The sequence below is a fragment of the Zeus faber genome (genome assembly GCF_960531495.2).
Source record: "Zeus faber genome assembly, chromosome: 13".
Taxonomy (NCBI): Eukaryota; Metazoa; Chordata; class Actinopteri; order Zeiformes; family Zeidae; genus Zeus; species Zeus faber.
In genome coordinates, this window is record NC_137198.1 from 7,319,485 (window position 1) to 7,341,110 (window position 21,626).

Here is a 21,626-nt window from a genome sequence, read left to right on the forward strand (position 1 = left end):
TTCATATACGGCAAAATGTTCATTTCCTTCCTTCTGATAAATGTACTGGCCCCGAATTGTGCTGAAGGTGATTCAGATCGATTTCACAATATATGACTAGAAGGCCTATTTAGGGGACTTCTCCAAGATAAATGAAAAACCTTTTAAAAAGAACAGTAGAATTTAGCTGCTCTCCGATCTAAAAGAAGAGATTTCAAGACGTCTTTTCTTATTTTAGGGCTACGATGTTTTGTGGGCGGTTTCAATCATTTATTTCACATTCATATTGATACTCTATTGTTATATTTTAAGACACCGGATCAAGTGCAACGATCTCACCCCGTGAACACACATATCACCCAAATGATGTCGAACCAACACAAACAAAGTGTTATGAAAATCAAGTAGTATTCTATAACGGGATCTCTCTAATTGAAAACACTCTGCCCTGTGCTTTTTTTTTTTTTTTTTTTTTACTAGAATAGAACAATAACAGTACAATATCTCTTTATTGTCATTGTACACATACAATACAATGAAATGTGCCCTCTGCATTTGACCCATCCTATACCTGGGAGCAGTGGGCACCGCAGTGCAGCGCCCTGGGGTCCAACTCCAGCTCTTTTTGCCAGTGCCTTGGTCAGGGTCACCAACAGGAGTGTTAACCCCCTAAATTCCATGTTATGAGGGTACAGGGTTACATGCTCTGGGAAGCCTGTGAAAATGGATGTAAGCGCGCTGCATGAAGGCGCGGCGCAGGAAGGTTACACCGGTGCCTCGCCCCGTCGAGGCGTGACTCGGAGCTCTCACGGCGCTGCGCGTGACTAACGCCCTCCCCCGTCCGGTGTCTGATGTCCTCCAGGTATCCCAACGTCAACATCACCAACTTCACCACCTGCTGGAAGGACGGCATGGCCTTCAACGCCCTCATACACAAACACCGGTGAGGAGATGGATCGCACCCTGCACTCTCATCGCGGGCGCTGAGCGTCCGCAGTGTAAACACACGCCGCGAGATTCCGCTGGCCTGCTCAATGTCCCTCACTCTCTCTCCGTCTCTCTCTCTCGCTCTCTCTCCCTCCTTCCCTCTCAGGCCAGACCTGGTGGACTATAACACCCTGAAGAAGTCCAACCCGACCCACAACCTCCAGAACGCCTTCAACGTGGCAGAGCAGAGGCTCGGCGTGACCAAACTGTTGGACCCAGAAGGCGAGTGATGGAGGGATGGAGGGATGGATGGATGGATGGATGAACGGAGGGGGGTTGATACATGTTCATGAACCTGAGAGGGGTGCGGGGGGGGGGGGGGGGGGCGTCCTGTTGCCACGGTGACAGATTCAACTGTGTCTGTGCTTTGCAGATGTGTTCACGGAGAACCCCGATGAGAAGTCCATTATCACCTACGTCGTGGCGTTCTACCACTACTTCTCCAAGATGAAGCAGCTCGCCGTGGAGGGCAAGAGAGTGGGGAAGGTGAAGAGGGGGCGGGGCTCTCTGTGCGTGTGTGTGTGTGTGTGCCTGTCTGTCTGTCTGTCTGTCTGTCTGTCTGTCTGTCTGTCTGTCTATCTATCTGTCTATCTAACCATCTAACTATCTATCTATCTATCTATCTATCTATCTATCTATCTATCTATCTATCTATCTATCTAACCATCTATCTATCTATCTATCTATCTATCTATCTATCTATCTATCTATCTATCTATCTATCTATCTATCTATCTATCTATTTATTTATCTATCTATTTATCTATCCATCTATCTATCTATCCATCCAGGTTCTGGACCAGGCCATTGAGGCGGAGCAGATGGTCAACAGGTACGAGTCTCTGGCGTCGGAGCTGCTGCTGTGGATCGAGCAGACCATCGTGGTGCTGAACAACAGGAAACTGGCCAACTCCCTGACGGGCGTCCAGCAGCAGCTCCAGGCCTTCAACTCCTACAGGACGGTGGAGAAGCCGCCCAAGTGAGTGACCCGACGTCCCGGAACCGCCCCGAAAAAAAAAAAAGGGTTTCAACGTGGACCGTCCTAAATCCAAAACGTTGTTCATTCACAGTATAATTATCATAATAGGTAATAAGTGGTTCTAATAGGCAATAATTAAACATCGCTCAAAGGCGTAGGATTTTTTGCAGAGTAACTTGTCAAGAAGCAGCATCCAAAAAAGAGCCAAACTGTTCATCACTAGTGAAACTTTTTTTTTTCCCTTAAGCAAGATGATTCAAATGCAATTACTGATGGAGCGCATAAAAAATAAAGATTCTCCCAATTCCCACCTACACCCCAGGTCCCAAATATGACACAAATAAGGCATTAAGAAATAAGGCAAAAAAAAAGAAACAAATTATTAGTTTCACTTCACTTTGATTATATTCTATTCTATTCAAGTATATAGTCTTCCATTGTATTGTATTGTATTCAAAATTCAAGATTGTATTATATTGTATTGTATTGTATTGTATTATATTCCATTCTCTTCTATTCCATTCCATTTCATTCTATTCCATTCTATTCTATTATATTCTGTTGCCTTTTCTGTGTGTCCCAATAAGATAAACTGTAGGAAGGAATGGTACACACATTGTTCCATACTTCAGTCATTTTAAATGTACACTATGGGATGTTATTTGGGTCTGTCTTCACATTAATATCAACAGCAGACAGTGACACTCTGCAGGAACGCTGCTCCACATACACCAGAGGTTTGGTGCTATTTGTGCAGGAGTCATTTGGGTTTACCTCCTCGCTCCATTCATAGTTCAGTCTTATTTGACTGGCCTTAAAGGAGGATATAAGGTGGAACCGTTCCTTTTCGACACAGAAGCTTATGGAGGAATATAACCAGGATTTAACACCTTAATGGTTGTCTGTGGTCATTTAATTTAAGATAATTCATTATAAAAAGATCTGGGTTTGTCCCTGCAGAGGACAAGACTGGCTAAATACACGGATACATAGCCTTTTATAGTATCTAGTCATGGAGTGTGTCACAAGCAGAATATTCCAACAATTCATCTGATTAAATGGTGCTGTCTACCAGACTGACTTGTCTCTTGGGAGTGGCATTGAGCGACAAAGCAACACTCAATCCACTATTTTAATAGCCAATGTGTTGCGCTAAGCACATTCTGTAACTTTTCCACCACATAATTCTCCCCTTTTGGGACTACCAAACCCCAAACATTGATTTCCTGCAAAGCAATTGACTACATATTTCCTGAAGTGAGTCTTCAGGGCTTCTTTCTTCTTACCTGAATCACATTTTATGCAAAAACATATTCTTAACCGCATTCTTGATTGTGGTTGTATTTGATTATCAGAAAAAACTAAATTCTATATTATAACCTATCCTCAATACTTTTATGGATAAAAACAAGCAAAACCATTGTGTTATAAACAGAAAAAGATTACCAAATATGAATCTCACTTTTGGCAAATGTGTTTACCAAGTGTGTTTAATATGTGGTGGGTTTACAATTCTTAGAATTTAGTGAGTACAGCCTGGAACTCTTTTGATACATGTCTCCTTCATGTCTTCATTCATGTCTCAGTTTAGTATTTCAATCATTATTCTATCTTTCTAGGGCTTCATTGTTTTTTTGTACACTATATACTTTAATCTTCTGCATTTGACCCATCCTATCTGACGTATCTATGTAGCGATGCCCGGGCACCACCTCCAAAATCTTGACCAATGTCTTGCATAGGGGCATTGGCAGGACTTTAACTTAAGTATTTTTTATTTGTCAGCATAAAAAAATGTTAATTTAGTTCAGGTCAGTTCCGCTCTTTATTAAAATTCAGTTGGCACCAAAGAGGCTTAAAAAAACAGTAGAACATACAAGTAAAGCATGAAGGACCCCGTAAAACATTGAAAAAACAAAATAGTTTCACACTATCTATTCATGGGCGTTAATTAAAATATAAATATTTTGAAGATGTATATATTCTGTAAGCAAAAGGATTCAAATATAATAACTTATAACAGTACACAATTATTTCTCAGGTCCCACATATGACACAACTAAGGCACGAAGAGAAGGGAAAAAAAACGAATAAATAAAACAGCTCATAATAAAAAGATTTAGAAAAAGAAGAAGGGAATTTTAAAGGCTGAATGTTTGGTCTTTAGAATACTAAAATAAAGTATTATGGAACCCCACCGGTCGTTGAATTTAGAAGGTGACCCCCTCAAAGTTGACTTTATTTTTCCCGGGTTTAGAAACAGCATGAGGTCTTTGAAGCCACTCACAAACATAATTTGACGGGTGTGGTCATGGTTCCAGGTTCCAGGAGAAAGGAAACCTGGAGGTTCTGCTCTTCGCCATCCAGAGTCGGATGAGGGCCAACAACCAGAAGGTCTACACGCCCAAGGAGGGAGCGCTGGTGGCGGACATCAACAGGGTGAGAGACCCCCTCCGTAACCTCCCCCAAAACCTCCCCCATCCTCCCCCCAAACCTCTCCCAAACATCCCCCCCACACCTACCACATCCTCCTCAAAAACGTCCCCTAAAACCTCTCCCAACCCCCCCCCCCCCCCCCCCAAACCTCCCCCAAAACCTCTCCCAAACCTCCCACAAACCTCCCCAAAAAACATTCCCCCATTGCTCCCCCATCCTCTCCCAAATCTCCCCCACGCCTCCCCCACCCTCCCCCAAACCTCCCCCAAACCTCCCCACATCCTCCTCCAAACCTCCCCCAAACCTCCCAACCCCCCCAAACCTCCCCAGGTTTTGTATGTTCTGTATGTATTTTTTGGGGGGGCTCTTTGTTTACTGGAAATGTGGATATTTTGTACAATTGGCTGTTGTTGTGTCATTTATTTCACACGTTATTATTTTATGCAAATTGTCCGTTCAGCAACGCACCGATCTTTACCACGACAGATTCCTTGTTTTGTGCAAAACAAACAAATTCCGATTCTGGTTCTGAATCAGCATCCTTGTCCCAAAGTACCGCAATCTAATAACAAATCAAACAAAGCCTCTATTGTCCATCAAGACTGCAAATTGGATTCTCATCTTGATGAATAGTGAAATTATTATTGGCTGGCAGAGCGAGCGTCCCTGGGCTTTCAAACAGACACACAGACAAACAGACAGCTCTCAGATGGACACGATTGGGGAGAAATTATTCATCACTATTCAATCCCGGAGCCAATATTATTTGGGCAATAAATGAAGTGGATTGTACAAAGTGTTCCACAATGAAGTAAGGGAAGAGAGAGAAAGAGGATGTAGAGCAGTGTTTTTCAGACTTTTTAAAAATGACAATCCACCGCGGCCCAATTAACAAAGGTCCTTATCTGTAAACCGTGAGCGGAGCTACTGTAATTAATTATTATTAAATAAATTATTTTTCTGAACATTTTGTACCTTGAATAGGTAAACAAGCGCTCCAGGGACATTATAAACTGTCTGCTGGGGATGGAAATGACATTTTGAAAAGAAAAATTCTGCAATTTTATCAGGTCACCCAATTTCACCTGTGATGCACCTGTGGGTCACAAGCCAGTGTTTGAAAAACAACCCAACCCATTTAAGTGAAAAATATTTGACCATTGAAAGGGTTTAAAACCAGCAAATCAACAGTCCGTGCTGTGATCTGACCGGATTGGTTGAAGTGATGTAACTTGGCCAGAAAAGCTCTTCTTTAACATTAACCAGATATTAATTTAATACCAATGATGAAGTATTTTCAATAACAACTTTTGTCAAACTGTGGGAAACCTTTATCTTGTGCATCATCAGCTTTATACGTCTTTTATAACTTTTATGAAGTCTTTAGAAAGCCTTTATAAGGCTTTGTAAGTGAGATTGGGCGCACGGTGGCTCAGTGGTTAGCACTGTAAACAAGAGGGTTCTGGGTTCGAATCCCACTCAGTTCAGTCTGCATGTTTTGCATGTTCTCCCCATGTACATGTGGATTTTCTCCATTTTTCCCCCCACTCCAAAAAAGACATGCACTCCTGCCGATGCCGAAGCCATCGGTCAAGATCTGTAGCAGGGGTCCCCCGGGCGCCGCTACGTGGCCACCCAACGTTTCTGTAAATACAAAGGACACTAGGATGGAGCAAATGCAGAGAAATAATTTCCCACAGAGGGATTATAAGACAAAATACAAGTATATAAAATACAAAAAAAAACAACCCTTTTAATATTTTAGTCTGACCTTTGCAATGATAGCAGGAAGGAAAATGAGTTTTTCTTTATCTGTAGGCAATTGAACTGAAGGCATCCACAGAGTACCCTCAGTCCTCCTTCCTGAATCCTCTTCTGCATGTTTCCCATCCTGTGTGCGCAGGCGTGGGAGCGTCTGGAGCGGGCGGAGCACGAGCGGGAGCGCGTCCTGAGGGACGAGTTGATCCGTCAGGAGAAGCTGGAGCAGATGGCCCGCAGGTTCGACAGGAAGGCGGCCATGAGGGAGACCTGGCTGCTGGAGAACCAGAGACTGGTGGCTCAGGTACCACCCCCAAAACGTGCAAACCTCCCCAGACTCCAAAACCCTAAAGCTCCAAAACTCTCGAAACTCAAAAACTCCCAAAACTCCCAAACTCGCAAAAGTCCTCATGTTAACAACATGGACCACACAGCATCTGGTTCACATGTGATAAATGTATTTAATGTAATATATCATTATCATATCAATATTGTGATGTGAGACTAGATATTGTCTAGGATTTTTGGTTTTCATAATATCTCGATAAAACAAATTCCCTGATTTCCCTGCATTCATGGAGACTCAAAAGCATATAACATTCAAGCTATTTGATCAAATGAATGAAAAATGCTTTAAATTGCCAAACCTACAGTATATATTTTTTAGCTATTCTCAACTTAAAATGTATGCTTCAATTTCTCCATTTTAAATTGAGAAAACAAAAAATATACAGCTTGAGTAGTTTAAGGCAATTTATTTGAAGTTGATCACATAACTCAGCTCCACCGACAACACGTCCCTCAAATGAAGGAAGAAAAGGCTTGATTAAAAATCCTTGGGGAGGTGTGTGCAGGTGCAGGTGTTTTGAGCCGAAAGTAATTTGGTTTTTGTTGTTCTGAAGGGAGGAGATATTTTTAATTCAGAAGTTTGGAAGAGTCAAAAAAAAAAATGTTTTCTATTTAAAACAATTTTTAAGTTGTTGGATCAACTTAAAAATATGTAAAACTTTTTTTATTTATTTTTCCAGTGTTTGCCGACTTAAGATTGACAAATTAAGGTGTAAATTAAGTTGAGAAAACTTAAAAAAAATTGATATACTGAGATATAAGGCTAGATGTCCTCTGGGAGTTTGGTCATCGTAGCATCGTGATATAGTTAAATATCACCTTGAAAGATGAAGTAATTCAGTTTTCTGGCCTTCACACATTGTTCTAGATGTTCTAAGCAATGGTCATAATATCCACATTATTGTTGATTGTCTCGCAAATATTCCTTGTAAATTGTATATGGTCAAATTATCAATATTATGGTCAAAAAATGGTCAAAAACAATATCAAACATCAAGAAATGATATCTGATATTTATTTATCTGATATTTGGCTTTGTCAATATGGCTCGGTCCTAATGAGTCCCCACACTGCATAAACAAGTGTTTATTGCAAGCTGCTTGGTGAGGAAAGTTTGTGAAAGTGAAGTGGCTTACCCAGGCGATAATTAATTTTAATTATTTTTTTTCCGGTTGTCAGCCGAACACAGCGTGCCAGCTCCAGAGTGTCTTTTCATGATATTAATTAATGACTTAAGATAAACAAATCCGTATTAGGATTCTGCTGCCTCCGCCGCAGCGCTCTGTTCAGTGGTGATTCATCTAAGTGGTGATTAATACGCTTGTTGTGATAACAGCTTTTTAAACACTGATACTGTGTCATCACATCGCGTTGCCAAGCAACTCACTTCACATCCTGTCAAAAAACGCATTGCATATTATAATGTCATAACTTGTCGAAATGCAATAAATATGTTAGTATGTTACATAAGTATGTTAGTTATGTGACTAAGCCTGCATTTTGTGATAACATATAGCCCACAGAATGCGGTGGTTATTATGGGCTGCAAGTGTTTTCTGTAATTTTATGTCATAACACACAACAATTGCTGTGTACATTGATATCATATATACATATATTTAAGTGTCACACTTTATGATTTGTAAAATGTTATGAGAAGGCTCAGACATCGAAAACCATGAATAAATAAAAAACACAAAGAAAAAAAGAATTTTTGGTTAAAAAAACGCAACAAGTTATACGCAATAGAGTAAAATGTATTACATTTTGGCAAATTATGACAAAATATGGGTGTTATTATACAAGAACATCTTTTTTTTGTAATGTATTGCCAAGTTATTATCGAATGTGGATGTTATTACACAATAGAGTGCTATCACACAATAAAGGTCAAATTTAATACATTTTGGCAAGTTATTACAAGATGTGGGTGTTATTACACAATAAAGGTCTGATTCATTACATTTGGCAAGTTCTTAAAACAGTTAAGTGTTATTACACAATAAAGGTTTATATTACCTTTTACCAAGTTATTATAAAATGTGGGTCAAATTTAATGGTCAAATTTATTACATGTTGGCAAGTTATGATAAAATGTGGGTTTTATCACACAATAATAAAGGTCTAATTTCACATCACAAAATGCATTGCCACCGCTTGTTGTTGAAACCAAACCATCCGTTTAACGGCCTAATTTACCGATGTTCCCTTCATCGTCCTCCCGCCCGTCCTTCCTTTCCGCAGGACAATTTCGGCTACGACCTGCCGGCGGTGGAGGCGGCGAAGAAGAAGCACGACGCCATCGAGACGGACATCACGGCGTACGAGGAGCGCGTGCAGGCGCTGGTGGCCATCTCCGGGGAGCTGGAGGCCGAGCGCTACCACGACGCCAAGCGCATCGACGTGCGCAAGGACAACGTGCTGCGGCTGTGGGACTACCTGCAGGAGCTGCTGAGGGCCCGCAGGGGGCGCCTGGACAAGAACCTGACGCTGCAGAGGATCTTCCAGGAGATGCTGCACATCATCAGCTGGATGGACGAAATGAAGGTGCGAGAGGGAGGAGAGAGACACGCGCGCTGACGGGGTTTACTCTGATCCACAGGATGACTCGGCATCAGTGAACTGATCACAACTATTGGAGCCGGTGGTGATCTTTTTATAAAACCGTCGGATTCCTCAATTATATATTTCCATCTCAATTTAACGGGGGTTTTAAATCAATGTTAGAAATGCCTAAATAAATAGAATGTGAATTGGGTTGAGGATAATTAAGTCTATTTTTATGTTTAAATCTTAATTGTCAAATGGCTCTCCTGCAGTAGGTAGGCATGTGTAATTACACTTTTATAAACTTATAAAATGGAAGTGGCAAAAAAAGTAACAAAAAACGACAAAACAGAAGCAAGAATCACGAAGCAACAACTGCTCGACAATTGATTGTAAACTACAATTTCACAATTGTGACTGGCCGAACAACGTGTATGATTTTAAGGATGTGGTTTCCAGGACCCGAGTGCAGAGAAGAATCGGCGGCAGATGGAAGATAAAACGATTTAATGATGATTGAACAAAAATTGATTTCATGTAGATAACAACACTTGATGTAATAGAGAATAAAAAAAACAAACTTTGATTGAAAGACAAAAACCAAGCGAAAGCGATCTCGATGTCACTATGACTCCGCTGTTCCTGACCCTCCTCCGCCTTCCTCCCCAGGCTCGCCTGCTGTCTCCAGATTTTGGGAAGCACTTGTTGGAGGTGGAGGACCTGCTGCAAAAACACGCTCTGGTGGAGAACGATGTCGCCCTGCAGGCGGAGAGGGTGCAGAGCGCCAACGCTGCCGCCCTCAAGTTCGCCAATGGAGACAGTGAGTGTCATGAAGTAGTGAAGGAGAATGAAACCATTTGCTTCAAGTCATCTGCACATCTACAGTGATGTTGGACAAAAGGCTTTCAATCCTCTGAGATAAGGAAGTTGAATAAAACGATACAGGAATGCACCACGTCTTCAGTGATGGACCAATTCCAAATCCAGTTTAGGTGTCAAATTGACATTTCTAATAAAACCTCTTTCTTGTTTCTTTCTTTCCCCAGGCTACAAGCCGTGTGATCCCCAGGTCATCCGGGACCGGGTGCAGCACCTGGACCTGTGCTACCAGGAGCTGTGTGCCCTCGCTGCCCAGCGCCGGGCCCGCCTGGAGCAGTCTCGGCGCTTCTGGAACTTCCTGTGGGAGATGGCGGAGCTGGAGAGCTGGATCAAGGAGAAGGAGCACATCTTCTCCTCGCTGGACTATGGCAAGGACCTGACCGGCGTACTCATCCTACAGAGCAAGCACAGCGCCTTTGAGGACGAGCTCGGGGCCCGGTGCGCCCACCTGGACCGGGTCATGGCCGAGGGGGACAGCATGATCCAGGCCAAGCACTTTGGCGCCCCCAAGGTCTGGGAGCGCATGGGCGACGTGCGGAGCCAGTGGCAGCAGCTGGAGGAGCTGGCGGCTTTCCGCAAGCAGAACCTCCAGGACACACAGAGGTTCTTCCAGTTCCAAGGGGACGCTGACGACTTCAAGTCCTGGCTCCTGGAGGCCAAGAGGCAGATGAGCAGTGACGATGTGGGCCACGACGAGTACACCACTCAGAGGCTGCTGAGGAAGCACAACGACCTGAAGAACGAGACCGCCAAGAACGGAGCCACCATCGATGCTCTGACCAGGCAGGCCAACGCGCTTCCCGAGGAGCTCCGCAACACCCCGGACATCCAGCGGCGCCTGAAGGACATCAGGGACCTTTACATGGACCTGATGTCTCTGACCGACGTGAGGCAGAAGAGGCTGGATGACGCCATGGCCCTGTACACCATCTTCAGCGAGTCCGACGCCTGCGAGCTCTGGATGGGCCAGAAGGAGACGTGGCTGGTGGGACTGGACGTACCAGAGAAGCTGGAGGATATGGAAGTGGTGCAGAACCGGTAAATATGACTGTGGCAGTTCCGCCTGCCACACGGCACCCAAGTGGCATTCTCCTCTGCTGAGTGTGTGTGGGGATGGGGGTTTTACCTGTTGCCCGTTAGACCGTTCAACGAGCAACAGGCATACAGCCACACTGATCCTGGGCCACAATCACCTCGTCACAGGACACGTGTGGCTGCTCCAACCACCTCATCCCCACACCACAATGACGCACACACATCCCTCTGAAAATATGTCCCAAAAACATCTGAAAGAATCAAATTTATCCACAAAATTGGTTGTTGAACTCCCAAACATATAGTTGTCTTATAGGATTTGCCACACAGGACAAATGCCCAGTGATTGTTAAAGAGTTTAGCTAATAACATGAATATGATGTATTTTCTACAATTAAATTACTTATTTACAAATGTACAATTAGAGTTTGAATTATAAGTGGCATATGCTGCTCATTTTGTATTCTGTTCAATATGAACATAACATCTGTTCATTGCTAGTCAACTGGTTTAGGCATAATTTAAGCCCTTTACACAAATACACTGTTCCTTTCGTGGCAGGTTGAGCATCCTGGCTCAGGATATGGCGAATGTCCAGTCTCGGGTTGACAATGTGAACAAAGCGGTGAAGCAGCTGGAGGACAGCAGACACCCTCGCACCAAAGAGGTTAAGGAGTGTCAGATGCGTCTGAATAAGAGGTGCGTTCATTCTGAATGTGTCTATGCAGTGGAACAGCAAGGTTTTTAAAAGCTAACATGATCATTTCTTCTCTACGTTTTTTTCCCCCCTACGTATCCCCAGAGGCATATGAAGAGTTTCACTGCAAAACAAATTAATATTTAATATTTAAAAAGTGCCAAATGTTGTAGGTCACCATGATTTATTCTGCATATTCATTACAGAATATCAAGGCCTTCATTTTGTTAAGCCTGAAAAAGGCTTTAAGATAAAACTTGACACATGGAGTGTGCTACTTCATTTATTTTTTGACTCTCTGACCTTAAAATGTACTCTTTCCCAGATGGGAGGCCTTTAAGGCAATGGTGGAGGACAAGAAGAGGAAGGTGGATTCTGCCGTTAGCCTCCAAAACTATGGGCTGGAGTGCGACGAGACGGAGGCCTGGATCAAGGACAAGACGAGGGTGATCGAGTCCACGCAGGACCTGGGCAACGACCTGGCGGCCGTCATAACCCTCCAGAGGAAGCTGTTTGGGATGGAGAGGGACCTTGCCGCCATCGAGTCCAAGCTGGACTTCTTGAGGAGCGAGGCGGAGCAGCTGGCCAAAGATCACCCTGAGAACGCCGCAGACATCATGGCCCGCCGCGGGGAGCTGGACGCCGCCTGGGACGCCCTGAAAAAGACCCTGAAGGACCGGGAGGACTCTCTGGGCGAGGTGAGCAAGCTGCAGACCTTCCTGCAGGACATGGACGACTTCCAGTCCTGGCTCTTCAAGACCCAGAAGGCGGTGGCGTCGGAGGACATGCCTGCCACGCTGCCGGAGGCCGAGGAGCTGCTGAGCCTCCACGACGCCTTGCGGGACGACATCGGCAACCACGAGGAAGATTTCCTCCAGGTGAGGGACACCGGGGCCATCGTGACCCGGGGCCAGGAAGACGACCCCCAGTACCAGCAGCTGGAGCAGACGCTGGTGGGCCTGGATCGCGGCTGGAACGAGCTGCAGAGGATGTGGGACAGCCGCAAGAACTTCCTGGACCAGGGCCTGAGCTTCCAGCAGTTCATGAGGGACGCCAAGGCTGCAGACACCATCCTAAACAACCAGGTAACCGTGGTTAGAATTCACCACCAAGAACTTGACTGTAGCTAGAACTTACCCATGCTCCTCTGCAGCATGAACCGGAATGGGAGGTGGAAGACTGTGGTACCTGCTGACATGATGTATTGATGTATTGACTTATTTTAACTCCACTGATCTTTGTGTCTTTTGCTGTCTTGTCATCCTTAAGTTTGTACATGAACTATAAGGTTTTTATCTGCACTAAATGTTTTGTATGGCAAGCAGAAGTTCCCGACGGGGATAATGAAGTACATCAAATAAAATCTTATTTCAGTAAATCAAAAAGGCTTGTGGTGGGCCGTATGGTGGAATGTTTTTATCGGACTAATCAAAGAGAATGCGTGCTTGTATATTTAAAACCCCAATTATCCAGATGAGGTGTAACCTCAGTTCACATTGAACTCTCTGGAGATAAATTACGATATCAGATTAATGCACTCGCTTTACAAAGGTAAAACTCCTTCTACAATTTCATATATCATGTTGTAAGAAAAAACTACAGAAGTGTGTATTGCAATGCGATGGTTTCTCAAATTCATGACAATACATTATCAATAAAAGACAATACTTTATATCATATTGCTTTATGGCTCACCCCTAGAAATTGGTATGTGTATGAAAGTTTAAAAAAAGGGGAGCCAAACAGTCGTTCGTTGGGTCTCAGAAATGGAGACAATAATTACATCAGGTCTCCTTCAACTGTGAGTGCAGCAGGTGAAGCCACAGCCGATTGCATTTTAAAGAATGCAACCCAAGAGAATGCAGCAAGGTCAGTTAATTCTCGTCCTGGCTGTGAAATACTTAAGCGTGAGCAGCGTTGGTATCCAGTGTCATAGGAAGGAAGTCTGTCATTCCACTACAGGACTTCAAGTATAGTAACCTCCCGTTCCTGGGCGCGTTTCAGGAGTACACCTTGGCCCACATCGAGCAGCCCGACACCCTGGACGGGGCCGAGGCTGCTCTGAAGAAGCACGAGGACTTTGTGAGCACCATGGAGGCCAACGAGGAGAAGATCGCCGGCACGCTGCAGAGCGGGCGGCGGCTGGTGGACGGCAACAACCTCCACGGCGGGAAGGTCCAGGAGAAGATGGACTCCATCGGGGACAGGTGGGTGACAGGAGAGAGGATTGTTCTTTTTTTCCCTTGGAATCACATTCAAAGGTTTTCGTACAAGCATGTCTGCACGAATTAGGAATTGTTCTTGGTGGTGGAGCTGTCATCTGGCTACAATAAGTCACAAGACAGGATTTTGATACTCTCTCCTTTGTGACATATCGTACTTGTATATGCTATAAATTTTTATTTATTTGACAATTTATTTTTTTGTTTTTAATTTTTTGTCTTTTTTGTGCATATTTGGCCATTTGTATTAGATTTATTTTTACTATTTATAAAATTGTCTTTTAATATTATTATAAATTTTTTTTTTTTTTTTTTCAGATTGTTCGGGGGTTAGGGTTTAGGGTTAGGGGTTAAGGTTAGGGTTTGAGTTTAGGCTTACGCTTAGGTTTAGGGTTAGGGTTAGGGTTAGGGTTAGTGTTAAGGCTTACGTTTAGGGTTAGGGTTAGAGTTAAGGCTTACGTTTAGGCTTAGGGTTAGCCTTAGGTTTAGGCTTAGGGTTAGGGTTTTATCAATGCAAATCGTTCACTCACTCACTGTGATAAATTCCTCATATCTGTTAATGTGCCTGGCGGAATAAACTGATTCTGATTCAGATTCAGATTCTGGGCTTCCCTCCCGGATTCCTCTGGGATCTTTTCTTTCTTTTTGGAAACACCTTGGCTTGCTGCACATCCCCCACGTAGGGGAAATGTCATATTTAATGGCCAAGTGAGCTTGGAGGCTGCCAGCGCGTTGTGGAGACAGAATTTATGCATAATTCCGATTTAAGTAACTCGGAGACGAGTTGTTTTTGCTCAATCTCAAATCAATGCAAAGCAACCAGCTCACCAGCAACCCAACAGACACCCCCTAATTAGTGTCAACAGAGCATCTAGTTGGTTTCCACGTTATCTGCTGCCTCCACTCACTGCTGTGATGGATATTGATCTGAGGATAACAGCTTCTCCCTTTTTTCTGGACTAGGAGCAGCAGCACACAGTGTTCCTCTCAGTCGGCTGGTTTACACTCTACAAACTCAACTCTGGCTACTGACTGAACCGTAGCTGGGAAAATGATAGATTTAGTCCAGATGTTGAATGCGATGTTGTGTCTCATTTCCCCTTTATTTGCCCCGAAACGTCAGACACGACGGCAACAAGAGGAGGGCCGAGGAGGTTTCCGAAAAACTCCACGACAACCGCGATCTGCAGCACTTCCTGCAAAACACCCAGGACGTGAGTTTCTGGTCTGCGGGGATTTCATCACGACAACGTGGTTCATAGGAAATGTGTCCTCCTATCCCCGTCACGTTTCAGGCAACTCCGAGATGTTGTGGTGATTCGATCACCAGGTCATTCTTTTAAGCTCTCCATTTTTAATTAAATGTTTTGTTGTTTCTTGGGATGAGACGCCATCCCGTCATGATCTTCTTCCAGCACTGGATATCTCACTCCAGTCTGCTGTTGATGGGATTTTTATTTAATCCGAAAGATAATTATAACTTGTGCACACAGTCTCCTTGACACCAATTTACTGTGTTTTGAATTTATCCTTTCTACGAACTCACTTTGTGTTTCTGGAGATACCTTTATATATATATTTTTTTTTTTAATGGAGGAGTCGTGCAGTCTGATAGCGGCAGCCAGACTGCACAGCTAACTAGGCACAGTTGTTCAGTTCCCCCCAAAAGAGGTGCGACGCCGCGCCTTCAATCTGTCCTCTAACCCCCGCTCTGCGATCGGCAGCTGACCCTGTGGATCAACGAGAAGATGCTGACGGCCCAGGACACGTCGTACGACGAGGCCCGGAACCTGCACAGCAAGTGGCTGAAGCACCAGGCCTTCATGGCCGAGCTGGCCTCCAACAAGGACTGGCTCAACAACATCGACCAGGTCAGTGGAGCGAGGGCAAGACGGACCACGCGGCGGCTTTTCTCTGTTCCAACTGCCTCCACTTCCTTCTGTTAATGTGAGGCGCTTTGAGTTGCATTGTTGAGTGTGAGAGATGCTCTGCAAATAAAGTTTATTATTATTGAGTGAGCGCTCACTCATTGTTCTACTGCATCAAATTATTATAATTCAATGTGTAGGGTCTCGTCAGGGCGCCGCTCCTCCCAGAGCTTTGGAGCCACATGAATGCAGAATACATGGAATCGAGCGGTTCGGCCTCTTCTTGCGGGCTGTTTGCTTTGCGGAATGATTTAAATGAATAACCGGCTGCCGTGTGGGTTTATGTGATATTCATTACTTTACCTTTCTTTAATTTAAATAGGGGTACGATTCGGGTTACAGAGTTTGAAATAAAGCAGCCGTGCAGGACTCGAGTGTGTGTGTATTTATAATATGTGTGTGTGAGATTGTGGGAGCCATTAGAATTGTCTTCTTATTCAATTTCTCTCTGTCTCTGTGATGGTATCACCTCTGGCACGCTGACGTAAGACAGCCAGACGCATGTGTAAAACTACATTTTCCTCCTCTGTTCGCCAGACTCATTAAAATTTATATTTAGATCCATCCAGAAACCACTTTGGACTGTGGATAACACTTGAAATGCGCATATGAAGAGGTTTTACTCTGAGACCATGGACGTCGAGGGGCAAAGGGGCTGGGCGCCCCCCCTCCCCATCCCACACACGTGCCTGCTCCATAGAATAATTCATGTCCTTCTTCCAAAACATTGAAATATAATATTTTAGACGGGGGACCGCGCGTTTCCAAACCCCCTCGCCCCCTCTTAAAGCTTAAAACCTCTCCAACCCCCCTGCTGTGTGCTGTCGCAGGAGGGCCAGGAGCTGATGGAGTCCAAGCCCGAGTTTGAGCCCGTGGTGAAGGAGCGTCTGGCCCAGGTCCACGCGCTGTGGCAGCAGCTGGAGAACACCACCCAGGAGAAGGCGCGGCTGCTGTTCGACGCCAACCGCTCGGAGCTGTACGACCAGAGCCTGGCCGACATGAAGAAGTGGCTGAGCGAGTTGCAGCAGCAGCTCCAGGGCGGAGACGAGGACGTCAAGGACCTGACCAACGCCAACATCCTGCTCAAGAAGCACCAGGTCTGCACTGTGCCGACCCTGTCTCGAGCAGGGGTTCCCTAACCCGCTTTAGTCAAGGCTGCCCTTGGATGGTGGCCTTGCTCTGAAAAAACATACAAATAATTGATAGAATTTTTTATATTACATCTTTCATACATACATACATACATATATATATATATATGATTTTTTTTACTGAATATATTTAAATTGATTTTGCTGGGGGCCCTCTGCATTTCCTTTTAGCACCCCTATGGCAGTCAAAGGGTTGAGTCTGGTATGGACATCTGTGATCTAGACGTTATGTACCAAATTTCTCATTGTATTATGTTAAAATATTTAAAGGCAGTTTTATTTGAAAAAACGATATGTCTGTAGTGTTGAATTGTCTTTGATTATTGATTCCTATTACAATTGTTTCCCTTTGATTATCATTTTTTATCGTAATTATTATGATTATATTCTGATTACTTGGGTCAGTGTGAGTCTTGTGTAAGTTTATGGTCAATCTCCTATCAGAAACCAAAACACACATTTTCAAAGCGACACGAAAATAATAATCCAGTATGAAAACTGGAATATCATTACAATGTACAGTATATATATATATATATATATAAACTGCAGTGAAATACAATTAAATGAAAAGGAACTTAACCATCAGATTTGGTATTTTTTTATATTGAAATAGACAAGATAAACATTTCTCCCATTTAAAGGCTGAGTAAACTCAGAAATCTTCCATGGCTTCACCCTCTGAAAAAGGTTATTTCCTTATCATCCATCCTCCCTTATCTCCTCCACTGCTCCACCCCGATTGAAAGCTGACGGAGAGCCAGGTTCGTGACCGCACCCGGGAGCTGGAGGAGCTGCAGGAGGCGATGCAGAAGCACGGGGGGGTCCGCGACGACCGGCCGGAGCTGGAGGCCGAGCAGCAGGCCCTGCAGAGGGACTTCCAGCTGCTGCGCGCCCCCCTGGCCCAGCGCAGGGGCAAGCTGGAGGCCGCCCGGGCCGTGCACCAGTTCTTCAGGGACCTGGCCGACGAGATGGTGAGAACAACTGGGGGTCTCTGGGTCTGGTCACAGGGACTGGAGAGGGAGTACAGTATACTTTGTATAAGTATATATATATATATATATATACAAAGCACTGTTTGTTGCTTTGTTTGAGGAATGATTCCATTTGGTGGATGGATAGATAAAGACTTAATTCATCAAATTTCAATGTCGCAGGAGCTCACAACACAATACGCCAAAGTAACAACGAGGCAATAATATAAATATGAAAAAGGAAAAATGCAGTATTTTATGGAAAATGTGGAAAATATACAGTGAACCTAACAGCTAACTGCACCCAATAAAGAAATGTAGAATCTGTATCTGACAATATACACTAAACCTAATGATAAACAACAGATATCAACCAAGATAACAATCTGAGAAAACAATGAAAAATGAAAAAGGCCAGACAAATAAAAAGTTCACAATAATAAAAGTAATACAAAACAGAATAAGAATTTTGGAAAAAAACAAACAAACAAAAAAACCCCTGAAAAATAAAGATAAATACATCTATATCAAAGTATCAATTCATAGTGTACGTGCAAAAGGGGGACATTTTGCATATATGCATAATATATATGCAGTACATATTCTGTACGTATACTGTATGTAAATCGCATTATAAAAAATATCAGTATAATAGGCTGCTGATGTTATTAGTGTAATTGAATCGATAAGGCCTCCACTCCAACAACTCCTCTCATCCATATTGAAAAGCTGGACTCTGGCCACTGTCGACCTTCGCGACTCGCCGTCAATTGAAAATAAACACGTAATCAAACGTTGGTCGCTGTGATGTTCTGCCCACGTTGACACCAGCCCAACGCAGCCTGGGCACGGGCTCCAGCGCCTCGCGGTAGAAACCGACCGGTAATTGGATCACAACGGAGAAACGATGGAGCGGAGGGCGCCGTCTCTGGGAAAAAGCCCAAACGTCCCCGGCCGGCGCCACTGCTCCACCCGCGTCCTATGGAGGCAGCGGAGGAAGGACCCGGCCTCCCGGGGCCGTTGGTACCGACTCCGCCCGCTCCGCCGCCCGCTCGGGGCGTTTGATGCCGCGCCGTCTGGCGCCTCGTGCGAAACGCGCCGTGATCCGTCGCCAAATCCTTACCTATGAAATCAACTTCAGATTAGTCAAATGAGAGCGGGCGTTCGGGGACTTTCAGATCTTTTAGGTATTTGGGACGGAGAGGCCGTCACGAGACGCGTTGGGTGGAGCGGTTTGGAGCCGCTCCAGTCGCCCGAGGCTCTTCATCCGTTTGCCAACGGCGGAAATATCAACTGTTCACCCTCCCTGTCGGCAATGGTCCCTTCTCTCCCCCTCCCGACTCACTGCAAATAAAGGAACCTTAAAAGTTAAAGTCTCTCTCCCTCTCCCTTTCCCTCTCTCTCGCCTGCTCTCTCCCTCTCTTTCTCCCCCTCTCTCTCTGTCCCTCTCCCTCGCTCCCCCCCTCTCTCCCTGTCCCTCTCCCTCTCTCTATCCCTCCCTCTCTCTCTCTCCTTCTCCCTCTCCCTCCCTCTCTCTCTCCTTCTCCCTCTCCCTCTCTCTCTCCCTCTCCCTCGCTCCCCCCTCTCTCCCTTTCCCTCTCCCTTTCTCTATCCCTCCCTCTCCCTCGTCCTCTCCCTCCCTCTCTCTCTCTGCCTCATTCTCCCTCTCTCCCTCCCTCTCTCTCTCTCCTTCTCCCTCTCCCTCTCCCTCTCTCTCTCCCTCTCCCTCTCTCCTTCTCCCTCTCTCTCTCTCCTTCTCCCTCTCCCTCTCCCTCGCTCCCCCCTCTCTCCCTTTCCCTCTCCCTTTCTCTATCCCTCCCTCTCCCTCGTCCTCTCCCTCTCTCTCTCTCTCTGCCTCATTCTCCCTCTCCCTCTCTCTCTCCCTCTCCCTCTCTCTCTCCCTCTCCCTCTCTCCCTCCCTCTCTCTCTCTCTCCAGCTCTGGGTGGAGGAGAGGATGCCGTTGGCGATGTCACAGGATCATGGACACAATCTTCAAACCGTCCAATTGCTGTTGAAGAAGAACCAGGTGAGTTTGGGGGGACGTTCCGTGACCATCTGCACCAACGCTGCGCCTCATCAGAGCTCGACTGAATTATTATGTTGCGCCAATAAACTATATCCACATATCCAGTCCAACGGAGAAATAAATCATCACAATGGAATGGTTTGACTGATTTCTGAACGATTTCTTTTGTTTTTTACTGTGTTTGGGAATCTTCATATTAACCTTTATATTGATAGTGATATTATTTGCTGCATTTCATTGAAAAAATGCGGATATGATTCAATTTCTTAGTGGGAAGAATCATTTTAGATGCATTTTCACATTTTCTTACCAAGTTTAAAAATAATAATTATAATTTCAGTGCATCCACCTGCGCATGTTGTTTCTCCAGCTATGTGGAAGCTGGAGCGAACCGCCATATTGGCTCTACGTGGGCCTTATCATATGGTATTATCAATATGATATAAATTGTTATTATTAAGACACGTATCTGGCTGAATCTGCCGTTGTCACTACGTATCTGTTCACATTAGTTTAAATCGCACTTTGATCTGTAAGTCTGCTTTTTACATAAAATAATACATGCTTACTCATACAGTTTTATCTTACTTTATGTTATATTTAAGTCAGATATTTTTGTAAATAACTCATTTTCTGTTAATGACTCAATGTTTTAAGTTTCACCTTTACTACGGCTACAGTCACTGAAATGACAGCTGTTCCTTTTTTTTGTTGTTTCTATTTTCCTCTTTGTTCTGTCGTTGTTGGGATTGGCTGAGGATTCGCCCGCACGACAGCGTCTGCACCGTTACGCAACTGAAAAACACAACTTTCAAACTTTGAAGATATAAAAAAACCTTTGTGATGTATTTATTTCCGACGCCTCAGCACTACTTACTCTCTCCCTCTCTCTCTCTCTCTCTCTCTCTCTCTCTCTCTCTCTCTCTCCACCCACTAGTCGCTGCAGAAGGAGATCGAGGGCCACCAGCCCCGCCTGGACGAGGTTCTGGAGCGGGGAAGCAGGATGGTGGCGGCGGCCGGCGGGGCGAAGGGGCGGCCGGAAGCGGAGCGCATCGCGGAGCAAGGGGCGGAGCTCGATGGGGTGGAGCTTTATGGGGCGGGGCGAGGGGCGGAGCTTGAGGAGGCGGAGCGCGTCGCGGCGCAAGGGGCGGAGCTTGAGGAGGCGTGGGGGCGGCTGCAGGACGAGGTGGAGAAGCGGCGGCAGCGGCTGAGCCGCTCCGACCTGGCGCAGCAGTACCACAACGACGCCGGCGAGGCCGAGGCCTGGATCGGCGAGCAGGAGCTCTACATGATCGCCAACGAAAAGGCCAAGGTGAGGACCATGAGCGCCGCAGGAATCCAGTAACATCAAATCAATGACATTTATGTATCACTTATTTATTTGATTACTTATTAAAACTTAGAAAACAAAACAGTGCTTTGCGGAGGGCGGGAATTAAAGGAAGCAAATTAACAATAGAAAAAAGCAGGACAATGGAAAAACTGATTGAAAATTGAAAAATTGAGGACAAAGATAAAAATTTGACAAATTAAAAATAGAAAATAATCCAACACGTGCATTCTTTCAAAGGGTACATCCACCTAGATATTTTACAAACAGAACATGAACACAAATGGCCGACAGATAAGTAACGGTTGTGTAAAAGACGCAGCACTACAGCGGAGGGTTAATTACTCAG

The 21,626-nt window shown here is 44.8% G+C and overlaps 1 protein-coding gene across 1 annotated transcript in view; it reads left to right on the forward strand.

Annotated features, from left to right (window-relative positions):
• The window catches only part of sptb (spectrin, beta, erythrocytic), a 61,743-nt gene that overhangs the window by 25,744 nt on the left and 14,373 nt on the right, over positions 1-21,626 (forward strand). The window contains exons 6-23 of the mRNA XM_080012504.1: positions 842-922; positions 1,073-1,188; positions 1,340-1,452; positions 1,758-1,945; positions 4,267-4,384; positions 6,285-6,443; positions 8,732-9,034; positions 9,704-9,854; positions 10,081-10,951; positions 11,510-11,647; positions 11,971-12,730; positions 13,650-13,852; positions 14,991-15,081; positions 15,592-15,738; positions 16,626-16,892; positions 17,696-17,920; positions 19,858-19,947; positions 20,885-21,259. Coding sequence (XP_079868630.1) covers positions 842-922; positions 1,073-1,188; positions 1,340-1,452; positions 1,758-1,945; positions 4,267-4,384; positions 6,285-6,443; positions 8,732-9,034; positions 9,704-9,854; positions 10,081-10,951; positions 11,510-11,647; positions 11,971-12,730; positions 13,650-13,852; positions 14,991-15,081; positions 15,592-15,738; positions 16,626-16,892; positions 17,696-17,920; positions 19,858-19,947; positions 20,885-21,259 — 4,396 coding nt within the window. The remainder of the gene's footprint in view (positions 1-841; positions 923-1,072; positions 1,189-1,339; positions 1,453-1,757; positions 1,946-4,266; positions 4,385-6,284; positions 6,444-8,731; positions 9,035-9,703; positions 9,855-10,080; positions 10,952-11,509; positions 11,648-11,970; positions 12,731-13,649; positions 13,853-14,990; positions 15,082-15,591; positions 15,739-16,625; positions 16,893-17,695; positions 17,921-19,857; positions 19,948-20,884; positions 21,260-21,626) is intronic.